Source organism: Microtus pennsylvanicus, chromosome 1 (genome assembly GCF_037038515.1).
Source record: "Microtus pennsylvanicus isolate mMicPen1 chromosome 1, mMicPen1.hap1, whole genome shotgun sequence".
NCBI lineage: Eukaryota > Metazoa > Chordata > Mammalia > Rodentia > Cricetidae > Microtus > Microtus pennsylvanicus.
In genome coordinates this window covers 173,958,138-173,973,420 of record NC_134579.1, presented here as the reverse complement: position 1 = coordinate 173,973,420, position 15,283 = coordinate 173,958,138, and the positions used below count along the sequence as shown (strand labels likewise).

The 15,283-nt window shown below is 43.1% G+C and overlaps 1 protein-coding gene across 4 annotated transcripts in view; it reads right to left on the bottom strand.

The window, feature by feature from the left end:
* Positions 1 to 7,439: 7,439 nt before the first annotated feature.
* Dse (dermatan sulfate epimerase) overlaps positions 7,440 to 15,283 on the bottom strand; it is a 57,784-nt gene continuing 49,940 nt past the window's right edge. For all 4 annotated transcript variants that reach the window (XM_075945615.1, XM_075945595.1, XM_075945604.1 and 1 more), the window contains 2 exons: positions 12,239 to 12,446; positions 7,440 to 9,979 (listed from right to left, as the gene is read on the bottom strand). In XM_075945615.1, the coding sequence (XP_075801730.1) occupies positions 8,218 to 9,979; positions 12,239 to 12,446 (1,970 nt within the window). In that variant the 3' untranslated portion in view covers positions 7,440 to 8,217. The remainder of the gene's footprint in view (positions 9,980 to 12,238; positions 12,447 to 15,283) is intronic.

The window sequence follows — 15,283 nt, the reverse complement described above, 5'->3', positions numbered from 1 at the left end:
GCATCTGAAGACCTTGTAAACTATTTTAAAAATCAAACTTATTTCGCAAAATTATCAAATAATCCTTTAGTCCCCACTTCTTCCACTGGCCTCTAAATGAATTTTTTTTTTTTAAATAAGAAGTGACTTTCCAGTAGTGAGTCTACAAAGATCCTCTCATCAGGTAGAATATAAAGCCCTTAAACCCCAGGGTAACACAGAAATACCATTTAGCTGCAGAGAAAACAGCCAGTAATGTATGCGCAACTCCCTTCTTGCCACAGACCTTTTCAGGAAATTTGGGAACTCGCACAGGTGTGACTAGAAAGCCAGCCGTGCAACCAAGCCTGTCTGCCCACTTCTCCACACCCACGGCACATTGACCTGTGTTCTCCAGGAGTCTGGGGCACCAGCTGGCCACGCTTTCGGGATTGCACAAGTCTGGAACCTCAGAGGTACTTGCCCAAGCAGCTCCTGACGTTTGGCAGCAGTGGGTGGTTTCCAACACCCCACACAGATGAAATGTTATTTTAGGTTGTGCTCTGGCATCTGGACATTCTCGTCCACTCAGCATCGTTCCACCTGTGGCAGCGTCGAGGCATCCGCCTGTGCCCATCTGTCTCTCACGTGCACGTTGTCATGGAGACGGAGTTTCAGGGCTTCAGGGCTTGCAGTGTGGCAAGCCTTGATCATGTTAAGTCAGCTCCAGGATCCATTTGGACACTTCGTAGGGCCTCTCTGTGACTGATTAGCAACGTTTATGACAAGAAATTCAGCTCTTCATTGATTCAGCCCATCTAACAAAAATATGGACTTTAAACCAGTTCTGGAGGCTGCAAAGCTCAAGTTTCTAAAAGGAACTGGAAGCTTGGGACCCGTGTGGGGGTTCATATGTGGCTGTCTTTCCACTGTCAACTCTCATGGTAGTAGAGACAAGGGACTTGTCCAGAGTCTCTTGTATAAGACTCACTTCTACACAAGAGGACGGGTCCACCCTCACGGCTTTATCATCTGCCCAAAGCCCCATTCCCTAACCATCACACTGAGGATTCAGCTGCATCCACAGTGAATTTGGGCGCGAGACACATTCAGTTTATAGCAAGGCTGATGCTGAAGTCCTCTGCTACTATGCTCTTTGATAGTCTGTGCCCTCGGTCAGTCCTTCAGTCTATCACGTCAGTGGGACTTGTTTGAATGAAAAGTGCAATAGAGGCCAGGCACCGTAAGAACTGCCGTCTCTTCTCTGAGGGACTGCAGTCTCTTGTGAGAGGCAGAGGATTGACCACTATTAAGATCTCTTTGTCAGCTGATGAGATGGCTCAGCAACCTGAGTCGGATGCCTAAGGAAGGGGAGCACAGGGTGGAAGAGGAAATTCAATACCTTCTACTTGTCCTCCCACCTACACCTGTCAGTGTCTCTGTGTGCGCGCACACACACAGAGAATTAATTATAAAGGAGATCTCTTTGAGTTTTCTACTTTTTTATTATTATTGAAAAAATTTCTGCTTCCTCCCCACCTCGCATTTCCCTCCCCCTCCTCCCCCTCCTCTCCTCCCCCCTCCCCCCATTCCTCTCTCCCTCCCTCTCCAGTCTCAAGAGCAGTCAGGGTTCCCTGCCCTGTGGGAATTCCAAGGTCCTCCCCCCTCCACCCAGGTCTAGGAAGGTGAACATCCAAACAGGCTAGGCTCCCACAAAGCCAGTACATGCAGTAGGAAAAAAACCCAGCCCTCATTGTCCGCCATGTTCAGAGAGTCCGGTTTTATCCCATGCTTTTTCAGTCACAGTCCAGCTGGCCTTGGTGAGCTCCCAATAGATCAGCCCCACTGTCTCAGTGGGTGGGTGCACCCCTCGCGGTCCTGACTTCCTTGCTCATGTTCTCCCTCCTTCTGCTCCTCATTTGGACCTTGGGAGCTCATTCCGGTGCTCCAATGTGGGTCTCTGTCTCTATCTCCATCCCTCTCCAGATAAAGGTTCTATGGTGATATGCAAGATATTCGTCAGTATGGCTATAGGATAGGGCCATTTCAGGTTCCCTCTCCTCAGCTGCCCAAGGAACTAGCTGGGGACATCTCCCTGGACACCTAGGAGCCCCTCTAGAGTCAAGTCTCTTGCCAACCCTAAGATGGCTCCCTTAATTAGGATATATACTTCCCTGCTTCCATATCCACCCTTCCTTTATCCCAACCATCCCATTCCCCCAAGCTCCCCCCATCCTCCCCTTTTCACTTTTCTCTCCCCATTTCCCCTTACCCCCATCCCACCCTACCCCCAAGATTTTTAAGTGTGAGTCTCACAAGCGCAGTATTCAGCAATATCATGAAATTCAGATTCCAACTTTGATTTTAAAAATTCTTTAAGAATTCTCACGGGGCAATGGGGGCACATGCCTTTAATCCCAGCACTCAGGAGGCAGAGGCAGGTGGATCTCTGTGAGTTTGAAGCCAGCCTGATCTACAAAGTGAGTTCCAGGTCAGCCAGGGCAACACACAGTGAAACCTTGTCTAGAAAAATAATAAATAAATAAATAAAAAGAATTCTCAAAATTCCAATAAGATACTTGAGTTTATTCTTTTGTCAGTAAGATACACTCCTTGGAGAATGAGGTGCAGGTGTTTAAACAGAGAGGCAAAGTGAAAGCCTTTTCTGGAAGTTCCTCAAGCTGACCCAACAGTGGTGAGCGACAGACTGAAAGGCAGCAGAGACAAGTCAAAATGTTTCCTGTTCACAAAAAAAATGCATTTTCCACATCCCATTATCTATTTCTTAGGAAGAAACAGAGAATGCTCATTGTTTCTAACTTTTTGTTCAGACAATGACTCCTATAAGCCCAAACTACTGCTCATTGATCCATTTGGAATGCACCAGGGTGCCTGAAACACTTTCTAGAAGCTCTTGCATCAAGACAATCTACCTTAATTCTAAACCTCAAGAGCTCATTCCCAATCATTAGTGCTCTTTTTGGGGTTTTACCACTGAAAGCTCAGAGACATCTGTCACAAACACCTTCCCACACCAGCCTCTAAAGGCAGGCTGGGGAGTGGCATTCTTGTGGTCTTCCTTCTTCTTCTTCTTCTTCTTCTTCTTCTTCTTCTTCTTCTTCTTCTTCTTCTTCTTCTTCTTCTTCTTCTTCTTCTTCTTCCTCCTCCTCCTCCTCCTCCTCCTCCTCCTCCTCCTCCTCCTCCTCCTCCTCCTCCTCCTCCTCCTTCTTCTCTCTCTCTCTCTCTCTCTCTCTCTCTCTCTCTCTCTCTCTCTCTCTCTCTCTCTCTCTCTCGTGGTTTTTGAAGACAGCCCTGCCTGCCTCTGGCTCCGGAGTGCTGAAATTAAAGCCACGTGACACTGTGCCTTAAAAAAAAAAAAAACAAAAACAAACAAAAAAAACCCTGAGAAGCCAATGATAATGGCACTGGGATTTGGTTCTACTGCATGTACTGGTTTTCTGGGACCTTAGTCTATTTGGATGAACACCTTCCTAGGCCTGGATGGGGGGGGGGTGCCTTGGACTTCCCACAGGGCAGGGTATCCTGCCCTCTCTTAGGACTGGAGCGGGAGGGAGTAGGAGGAGCGGGGGAGCGGGAGGGAAATGGGAGGAGGGGAGGAAGTGGAAATTTTGAATGGTATTATTTACAAAGCAAAAAAAAAAAAAATTAAAAAAAGAACAAATAACTGTTCTGCCCTTTAAAAAAAAGAAAGAAAAAGATTTATTTTTAGGAGTCTGGGTTTTGCTTGTGTGTATGGATGTATGTGCACTGAATATGTAGCTGGTGTCCACAGAGGCCAGATGAGGAAGTTGGATCTCTCAGAACTGGTGTCGAGCCTGTTGTGAGCCTTTCTGTGGCTGGTGGGAACTGAATCTGGGTCCTGACGAGAGCAACAAGTGCTCTTAACCACCAAGCCATCTCTCAACGCTTGTATTAGTTAACCTGGTCTATCTTTCCAGTATCTTTCTTCCTTCACTCTCTTCTACCCACTTAATACTCCAGACATGCCAATCAAAGTTTAATCCCTGGAAAAGGCAGTCAGAAAAGAGAAACGACAGGAGACTCTGGATAATTTCCTGGGGTTAAGGGATAGCCAGGCCAGTGAGGCATACACGTTCAGGAAGCCATATTGATGGCGGGACTCAGGCACACCAAGACTAACCTTGACTCATCCTTAGGCCAACACTCCCACAAAGTACACAGGCTTTCTATAAAGGCATTCAGTCACACATTTTGCCTGTGAGCTGTCAAAGAGCTAATTGTCTCTTACTTAGACTATGGAAATAACCTCTAACCCTCCCACTCGGTACACCTACATTGAAGCCATAATTGTCTTTCTATAATGCAGGTCTTGTCATTTAAAAAGAAAATTCCTTTGTGTCTCCCCAATGCTTATAGTGAATCCTAGCCAGAGTGGATCGCCCCCTAGAGTGTGAGTATGGAAAACGGAGGAGTATGGTTTGAGCGCTCCCTCCAAAACACTTGCTGAAGTATTACTGCCACCATGATGGCCTTGAGAAGAATGAGCCTCCTCTAGTGGGTTAGTTTATCAGAGATGCCTTATGATCCCTTTCCCCAGTTTGCTCCATCTCTTTTCTCCATGTGCTAGCTTTGGCCATGTCCTGTTGCAACAAGAAAGTCCTCATGGTATGTGGCATCAGGACCTCTGATTTTCCAACTGGCAGACTGTGAGTCAAAGGACATATATTGTTTATAATTTGCTCAATCTATAGCATTACATGAAATTTAGCAGAAATCAGATGAGAACGTGGAGGCATTTTAAAGCCACTTCAAGTTTTTAAAACAGGAGGATGTGTGAAGTCATCTTCCATAAACATTTTCCATTTCATAAAAATTCTTCAATGCTTTCTCAGTCATGGGTCTATAGCATATCCCTAAGCTATACTGATCATCAAAAAGGTTAAGGACCCCTCACTACAGAATAAAGCCCAAAGTCCTTAGCAATGCTTTTCCTTTTTTTTGTTTTTTTTTGGGGGGGGGTTGGAGACAGGGTTTCTCTGTAGCTTTGGAGTTGGAGTCTCTCCTGGAACTAGCTCTTGTAGATCAGGGCTGGCCTTGAACTCACAGAGATCCATCTGCCTGCCTCTTCCTTCCAAGAATTAAAAGCATGCACCACCACCACCAGGCTTCTTAGCAATGCTTTAACGACCAATATATCCTCTCTATTCTCTGGTGTTGTAGAATGCTAAGCTGTCATCTACATTGTAACAGCTGGGGCTACTATCAAGAGACCTCTGACTTAAACCTCATAATCTACCTGTTTTTAATCATTGGGGTCAAACTCAGGGTTTACCTCATAACCCAAGTCTACGCTTCACTCCATGAGGGTATGTATCTTGTTCCCATCCACTTCCCCTTTCCCATTCTGCACTAGTCTTGCTTTATAATTCTAACACATGGACTTACTTTAGTGTGCATGTGTGTGATATACGCTCATGCATGAGTTCCAAGGCCACAAGGTGATGTTCTATTGCCTTCCTCTTGGATTTTGGTACAGGGTCTCTTTACTGGACCTGGAGCTCACTCTTTTGGCTAGACTAGGAGTGGCTGGCAAACTCCAGGGATTCACCCATTTCTCCCTCCTCTGTATGGGAATTAGTTATAGATGCACAGGCCACTGTGTATAGCTTTTTAGCCTACTTGGGATTCAAACTCAGGTCCTTATGTGAACAGCAATTGCTTTACAAACCAGGCAATCTCTCTAGCATGACTTTCAACAATTTTTTCCTTTTTAAGACAAGTTCTCTTTACATATCCCTGGCTGTTCTGGAACTCACTATATAGACCAGTCTGGCCTTGAACTCACAGAGATCCATATGCCTCTGCTTCCAGAGTGCTGGGATTAAAGGTGTGCACCAGTTATGTCTGGTGACTTTAACAATTATATCCAAAAATATTTTTACAGCATCACCATGGATGCTTAAAAGCTAATCATCTTTAAGCACAGTAATATGTTGCATCCACTCTCTGCTAAGGATGCTCATATTTCCTTGGAGGCTGGGACCCAGAGTCCTGCTCAGTCCTGAACAACAGCTCATACATTAGCCACAAACGAAACATTCCTTTCACTGTGAGCAGCACTGAGACAGAGTCCATACTGACTGCTCAGTTTCAGGAGGGCTCTAGCATTGCCTGGTTTAATTGAAGATACAAAGAGTTCTTTAATTTGACCCAAATATACACGATGCCTGATAGAAAACATGCCCCATTATGAAGAGATCTGATTCGTTTTAGCACAACCTTTCACTTGGTCACTTAAGAAACCATCCAAGAAGTTCTTTTTAAAATGAAATGCCAAAGAATGCTCCCATTCATTAGAAGAGGGAAAAGCCAAAGAGATGCAATATTAACTTATTTTTAAAAATTACTTCAAAAGTGAGGGCATGTTCTGGTTAGCCAGCATACGAAGGGGACTAAAACATTGTCAAGGCCGGTCAATGCCGGCCTTAATTTATTACTAAGTTAAAAGGAATGCTAGATTTGGCTTTCACGTGGAATTTCCATCTTTGTTACAAACCATGCCCGTGCTTCAGAGCTGAGGTCAGGTTTTCTTGGTAACCTCAAAGAGTAGCCTCCCCCTTTTAAGTCCCCTTTTTTATCATTTCAGACAATTCATCTTTTTGAATGAGAAAGAGTAGAAGAGAGGAATGTTGAATGAGGTTAAGTAAATGGAGAATCTGTCACACAAAGCAAGTATAAATCCCAGTAAGAGCAACCGTGAAGGACAAACGGAAGCATTATTCTTCTGAAAACATTCTTCTTTAAACAGTGTGTAATGACATCCTCCCTAGAGACGTCTCCTGAGAGGGACGAACCACTTCCTCAGAAGTCAGTTTCTAGGCTTTGAGTATAAGAAGGGTAGCAATGCTCAAAGTAAGATTTAAGTTTTCCTTGTGTAAAATATTTGAGTTAGAACCACAAAAAGGTACTCACAGGAGTTCTTCTGGGTTTGTCTTTGATGCCTACTGATGTTCCTATGAACATAAAGGCCTGGAAAGAGACGTACTGTTATTACTTTTAGCTCCATAAATCAGTGAGCATGTCCTTATCTTGAAATATATATCTAATACAGTCCCTATTTTCCAGGGAGAAATATATCAGACTCAAATATACTATGTGTAAGGTGATTTATGCTTTTGGTCCAAGTGTAACATTTTCTTCTGCTCAGGCAGAAACTTGACTACATATCCAGCATTCCACGCAGCTGTTAGCGCCTGAGGACTTAACTGCACGTAATTACAGAAACGTTGTTTTACTTAGGTAACCAGAATTCAGATTCTGTGTTAAAGGTTTAAAATATGCTTAAACAGGAAAAATATACACAGTGAAATTTCTTTTCTCAAAAATAAGAAAGTTTAATGAATGCATACCCCAATGAAGACCTCTTGAAAGAATTTGGAAAAAGCAAGTACACTTTGAATTTAAAAGAACACAAGAAGAAGCACACCAGGGGAGGGGAATCATAGTTATGATTGATTTATTTAGCAAAATAAACTCGCAGAAAGCTTTCTAATAAAAACAAAAGAATCACACCAAAACTTTAGGCCCATGTTCTTTGGTATTGAGATTCAAGATATAAAATAGTTTATTTTGAAAACTTTATCTATTGATTGGGTCTATAAACATTTTGCATAGAAGGGAAAGATAATATGAAATTACCTGTCATTATGTTATTTATCAAAAAGCCAACGAATGTATAAAGTCACAAATCACATCCGTGAATTGACCAACATCACCAAAGAAATGTTCATTTGCACATGTTTTCATGAAAAAGGCTTTCAGTTCCTTTACAATCTTATGCCATCATTTTATCATGTTATTTGAACAGCTTCCAGGTCCTAGGATAACATTATTCATATTTTAAAAGCCTGTATTGCTTGGAATTATGTGCCTCAGTATGTTCCATAACACAGTACCCGGAAGCTTCTAACAGCATTAAATTAACGATAATAAAACCCAATTCTGTATAAATCATTTTTGTTTATATTAAGAAAAATATGATATAAAGAACAGGCATTTTGTCTTTAATGATAACTGGTCACTCAGCAAAGCCAAACATTCACAGAAATACTTGGGGACAGCCAAGGCTGTTCTCCACATTCCTGCATTTTTGTGTGACAACGTCCTCCCTTAAAGTTGTACCAATAAATCTGGGGGAATGAAAGATAACAAATTCAGAAAAATATTTTCATTTTTTTTGCGTGAACTCTCGTGATCTAAATGCTCATGGCTTTGGTGCTAGCATTGAGTTTGAGAACAGGAGGAATATAACCACAATAAGACACAGCTATCTATTAGGAGGACTGCATAAAGACACCTTTGGCCTTGGAGGCTCTGAGCCCTCTGGAAATAAGTCAGCTGCATTGCCAACATGACAAAGAAGATGGCAATGTTCAGAATCAAGAAGAGTCTGGTGTACGAGGCCGACAGTGATGGGGCTCTATTGCGGCTTGACGTCACCATCCGCATCTGTCCAAAGCCACCTTTCATGGAACCCCCATTTTTCTGTTTTTCATATGTGACATCAGCAAAATCCAAAAGGTCTTTCATTTCTTCATCTTCATCAATGGGCAGTTCTTTCTGTGCCAAAATCTGAGCTTTCTGTCGAACTTTCTTCTCATTGACTTCAATCTGTGCAAAAATATCAGGGACAGCATCCACAAACTTGTAACGCTTGCCTGCCCTTCGGCTTTTCTTTGACTTGCCTTGCTGCTGCTGCTGTCGCTGGGATATAGCAAAAATCCTGTCAATGGCTTCCTCCGTCTGTCTCTTATCAGAAAACCTCAATAGCCGCTCAGCAGTCTTCCTAAAGCTGGCTGTGTTCTGGACTCGCGAGAGGATCTGCTTCTCGAGCAGCCGGAACACTGGCTTAAAATGCTGCAGGTTGTGTTCCACAATAGCAGCATAATCTTTCACTTCGGGGACAGTGGGGCTCTTGATGGCTGAACTCCGGTCAAACAGAATTTTCTGATGATCTGCAATGACCTGTGCAAACGCAGACTGCCCTGGGCTCTCACCTGTCCACAGGTAAGTGGCATAGGCATGTTCATTGGTAGTTACAAAAACATCCAGCCGCTGAGGGTCTCCATGGATGCTGAAGCTCTGGACATCCACAGAGGGCCCTATGAAGAGGTAAGCTGCCCTGGTGATGGGACTTCGCAGGTGCATGGTGACATTCACATAATTCGTCCCATTGTAGGGATAGCCCCGAGGATATGTCACCGAGGCAAAGGTTGCCTTCTCGCTATAACCTGTATCATCCATCCAGTACATTTTATAGAGGCCATCTCGCTGCCGGATGAAAGCTCCATGGACCCCGTCTACTACTGTCTCCTCAAAAGGCACGTCCACATTGTGGAAGAAACTCGCTGCTGTCTCCAGGGGGCTCTCCTCTCCTAGGTGTATCTGGTCAACCAGGAGGAGGAGCTGGGGGTGTAGGAGGATCAGATTCCGCTGAATGTTCTTCAGGTGGAGCAGGGGGTTGTAAGCGCCTATGCCTTCTCCCCGGATAAAAACCACCCCATCTTTCTCAGCCACTGCGACGACTCTCCCCTGACAGCTGGCTGCCAGGTCATGCTTGTACTTTGACCATTTGGATGAACAGTCTTCTGTGACCTGACCCTCCCAGGGAGAAAAGCAACTCTTGGACACAGCTGGAGAAAACATGAGCACGTTGTTGAAGAAAGTGTACTTGGGCCCGTAGAGGGCCTCGGTAATGAAAGGCACTCCATTGGGGGCGAAAGTGAACGAGTTTTGGTCAGGATGCTCATGTCCTGCGTTGAAATTTCTCCACCCTTTGATCCAATCTTTATATTTGTTCCTGTGGACAATGTCATATATTGCACGTCCCCCAAGTTTTCCCGACTTGAAGGAGAGGAATGATCTATTAATTTCTGCGGGTAATGCACTTCCATAAGTCACAACACCCCAGTCTTCAAAATAATGCAGTGTTGGGGTGCCAAAATCCGGAGGTGGAACTGACTTCAAGCTGGCATCATACCTGAAGGGATGAAGTGTTTCAAAGTTAAATGGGTTTTTTTTTCTGATGGAAGTAAAAAGAACTCTCTAGAATTATGTTGCCACATGGCAATGTGGCAGCAAAATGCAATCTACAAATGCCACCCAGAGCAGGGCAGCGTATCAGGGACCTGTCACAAAACAGCATGCACAAGGGCGAGCACTGGGGACTTCAAGGGAACAACACACTGTGTAACCTGTGATACTGGGCTGGAGTTGGAAACAGCTTCTGCACTAACCTCTGCTTGGATCTTCTTCACTTGGCTATTTCAGAGTTGTCACCCAAACTACTGGGGCTCACAGATTTTAAAAAAATCCATCAAAATTCTGGTCAACGGGATCCTATTCTAGAGAACTCCATTTTAGGCTGAGGATCCTAACATCCTGCTGGACCTGCACCAAAGAAGCGCTGCTCGACAAGGCCTATGCTCAGCCTGGAATCTGTGCCTCTCGTAGACTCTTCTCCTCTAAAACGGTAAAGCAGGGCAGAAATTCACAGTGCAGACATGACTTACTGTGCATAGCATACCAAAACGTATAAACTGGTCAAATTATAAGAAACTAATATTGGCACATTTAAAACTGTGGCTACTGCTGAGCCCAGAACCAAAGGGGTTGCTTTGTTTAATTTGAAGATGATGCCAAACTTCTAAGATAAAAGTGACGTATTTTTATTTATGCATAATGTTCATTAATGGAATATGAATGATACTTAATACAAAATGCTGCAGATGTTAAGCACAAAGATGATGATTTTTCACAACCTAGGACAACTGCCATGATAAGATCATGTGATCTGCTGCTCTAAGAAGATGTGAACTCACTTTTAGCTCATACATACTTTCGCCTAGCGAACAAGTCACCTATGGTTGAGTTGGTCTTATTGGTGTTTGGCATTCTCGATTTCTGAAGTCTCAGTATCAGGACATCAGAAGTCCTCTCTGTACTGAGGTCTAGTAAAATATTTGCTTAATTAAGGTAACAACAAATATACAGAAAGCTGAATGACCACTTTCTCAGCTCTTGATAGGTTCAAATATTCGTACAGGGGCATATTTAAACTTTAGATGCAGCATTATTCTAACTCCAATAGGTAGCTTTCTAGAACTCTCTTGGCTGTCTTTTTATGGGTGAGAATACAATCATGTAATTACTGCATATACCTCGGAGGAGCTAATATCTCTAATTCCTTTGTGAAAAGAGTTCCACAATGCCAGTTAAATGCCAGGTAGTTCCTACTTTGATAATTTTTCTCTTTGTTTAAACATCAGGGTGGGGGGAGAAAAAAAGTCAAGGAAATTCTACAGAAAGCTAATCTGGGGGCTAAGTGCAAATTTCAATAGCTTTGAAAAACTCAACCATTAACTACCATCTTGATTTTAACTTATTTGAGGCCAACACACTTGGCAACACTTAAAGGGGGGGGGGCGCAAGCTCCTTCCAGGCTTAAAAGATTACAACAAAAAGAATTACACGGTCTTTTTATTATCAAAGTGAAACTGTCAAACACTGTGCACACTTCTGAACAGCTGCGAAACTCGGGAAAGGCCATGTCATTAGAGGATTATAATGCTCAGTTTACCAAGACAAAACAAACTATTTGACTACTTTTTTTGGGGGGGGGGGATGATCATCACAGTAATCTGGTCAAATCTGTGAGTTTTCTCCTTCTACTATTTAAAAATGAATGACATAAAATCTAAGAAAAGCAGGTTCATCTGTGCAACAGCCCAAGCTTAGGACAAATCCAGTAAAAGAAAACCAAGAGCGCAAGTGGTAATTAGATATCCATCTGTTCTTTTTTTAATTTTTATTTTATTTTATTTTTTTATTTATTAAAGATTTCTGCCTCTTCCCCGACACTGCCTCCCATTTTCCTCCCCCTCCCCCGATCAAGTCCCCCTCCCTCCTGAATATTAACCTTCATCAGGCGATGAAAGGAGACAGAGACCCACATTGGAACACCAGACTGAAATCTCAAGGTCCAAATCAGGAGCAGAAGGAGAGAGAGCACGAGCAAGGAACTCAGGACCGCGAGGGGTGCACCCACACACTGAGACAATGGGGATGTTCTATCAGGATATCCATCTGTTCTTAACAGGTTTAGACACTGATAAGAGTTGAATTAAAGATATATCTACTTATGCAAAGGGTTTTTTTTGTTTGCTCGTTTTATAGAAAAACAGTGCACAGCATGAACCCGGGAACCATTTCACTGGAAAGCCAGCTCAACATGTCATACCAAAGAAATTCTGTGTGTAGAGTGCACCAGCGCTGCCCTTTGGATGGTGTGCCTGGACCTTCTACCACGCGGTTCTTTCTGATCTGGTCAGCTAGCCAGTTTCCACTGCCATTACGCATGACGAATTTATCCAGGAACACTAATTGGCTTTCTGGACCATAAAACCAGTTGTAATTGGAGTCTGCAATGGCCACGGTTCTTTGAAACCCTGTGGAGAGAAGTTCGAGAAGATTGAGTTTAAAACTGTATATCCCTATAAAGGTCCAAACGATGCTCATCCAGCCTGTTTTGAAATTACAGCCAATAGTTTGTCTTAGACAAAAGTAAACAAAACTGTGATGTGTGTATGCTATGCCAATCCAATTTGCCATAACTGCCCGGAAAGTCTTCCACTGCGTACAAGCTTGGGTCTGTTACACAAAAACCTGTGGCTGGTAACAGATGTGACACACCTCTTAGCATGTACCTGCTGCCCCTTCCTCCCTCTCCACTGGCCGTGCTGTGAATGATGAGGCCTGCATCTAGGACAGACACCACCTTCTGCGGGTGTGGTCCTGAAGCTGGGATGGTACTAGGATTTTCTGCAGCTTAACTTGCATTCTAGGCCAAGATAAGAAAGTAGCGTGCTTCGATTTCATAGGCTTCCAATAAAGTAAAGCTTACTTTGCTTATAAGGGTGATGACAAAAACTGAATCCCCAAAAAGCTTCTGCTAACATATACTGCTAGAATTTAAAGGAGAAAAACAAACAAACAAACAAAAAAGCATAGATCATGAAAACAGGTACCCGTTACCGGAGTTTGGGAAGAAAATCAAAAGTAAATTCAGATATCATTGAGCAAAAAGGAAGAAAACCCTATGCCAGATGACAATAATTATTACTATAATATCAACAGGAGGGAGAAGGGGTAGGAGAGAGAGAGAGAGAGAGTTAGAGAGAGAAGGGGGAGGAGAGAGAGAGAGAGAGAGGAGTTGAGAATAGGTTGAAAGAATAAAATAAAAACAGAATTTCTTTGAAAATGTTATCAATACTATTTATAGCTAATAATTTGATTTCCAATAGCTTTATAAGCAATCTTCTAACATTATTATATTATAAAATATGACAATCAAAACTCATACTATAAGTTCTTTAAAATCAGAGGACACACTCCTCTTTAAATCTCAAGTTGCCTATTACAATGCCTGGCCTAGAGATGTTCGGTAGTATGTTGCATTAATAATCACAAAGAGCTAAGTCCTCTCCTAAATGCATTCTTACTGTTTTCCCTTGGGAAATGACTACACATATGCTTACAGCACCCCCAATCCATGAGAGGGCTTGCTGTGTGATCTCAGCTCAAATCATAAACACGGGAACCTCCTCAAGGTTTCCTACTCTAGATAATCCTTGATTATCAAAAAGAACATCAAAATATACTTCTTTTCTTGGTCTAAAAATAACCAGTAGCGTTCCCCAGGGGAAGGTGGTCATTGGTTATGCAGTTGTGTTTTTATCTTTGTGTATATGCAGATGTGCACATGAAATGGTGTGCGTGTGGAGATCAGAGGACAATCTCAGGTGTCAGTTCTCACCGTCCACCCTGCTTTAGGCAAGATCTCTTGCTGCTCACCCCTGTGTGTTCCAGGCTAGTTGGCCCTCAGCTTTCCAAAGTGTTATCCCATCTCCCCATATAAGTGTTGATGTCACAGACACATGCTGCTGACTCTGGCTTAACATGGGTTCCAGGAATTCAACTCAAACTCAGGTCCTCAAAGCTACATAAGTATTTTGCCCCCTGAGCCACCTCCGTGGGGCATCGGTTTGTGCATGACTCATCTATAAAGGAGAATGTCTATACGCACACATGCAGAATGAAAAAGTTTAAATACCGGATTCTTGGCTGTATCTTAGGATCACTGTCTTAGTTTTACTTCCTGTTGCTGTGGTACAGTTCTCTGACAAAGGGAAGGTAATGGAGAAAGTATTTGGATCACAGTCTTTGGTTACACTCTATTGCTTGCAGAAGGTGGCAGGAACTCAAAGCCGCTAGTTACAACACACTCCACAGTCAGGAGCAGAGAGCAGTGAATTGATGCGTGTATACTAGCTCTCAGGTGGCTTCCTCTACTCAATGCAGTTCAGAATCCCCTTCCTAGAGGATGGTGCCACCCACCGGGAGCAAATAATGTAATCAAGACAAACTGCCACAGACCTTCCCACACGCCATCCTGATTTAGATAATCGCTCAGTGAGACTCCCTTACTATTATACCAAGCTGACAATCAGAACTGTTACAGTTTCAATATGAAAAGTTTGCCTTAGGCTCATGTGTTGGAACACTCAGTTTCTAGCTGGTATCGGTGTTTGGGACAGTAGATATGGGACTTTTAGGAAGTGGAGTCTTGCTGGAAGAAGTATAACTCTGGGGACACTGAGGACACTGAGGCTTTAGCCCCGCCCAGTTTCCTGTCTCCCTCTCTGGTTCCTGTGTGCAGATGCAATGAGGTCAGCCAGCATCACCCTCCCTCTGTGACGCCTTCCTACCCTGTTGCCAAGTCTTTTCTGCCACTGTTCCCGCTGGGATTATTATAAGCCCAAATAATTATTTAGAATTATTAATTACAAGCAAAATTCATCTTCTTTTGTAAGCTGCTTTTTTGTCAAGTTTTTTGGGTTTTTGTTTGTGGGTTTTTTGTTGTTTATTTTTATTTTTATCATACAACAGAAAAGAAACTAGAAAATTAACCATCAGAATCATCAAAAATTTACCTCCTAAATTTTCTGATCTTAGTCCTGTTTTAGGAACCAGGAGGATTATAAAGATGTCTTAGAAATGAGTAAGTTATCAAATCATATAAATAATTAGGAACACAATGGTAGAGCAGCATGTAACTAAAGTTTTTTGGTTTTGTGTGTGTGTGTGTGTGTGTGTGTGTGTGTGTGTGTGTGGTTTGTGAGACAGGGTTTCTTTGTAGTTTTGGAGCCTGTCCTGGAACCAGCTATTGTAGACCAGGCTGGCCTCGAACTCACAGATATCCACTTGCCTCTGCCTCCTGAGTGCT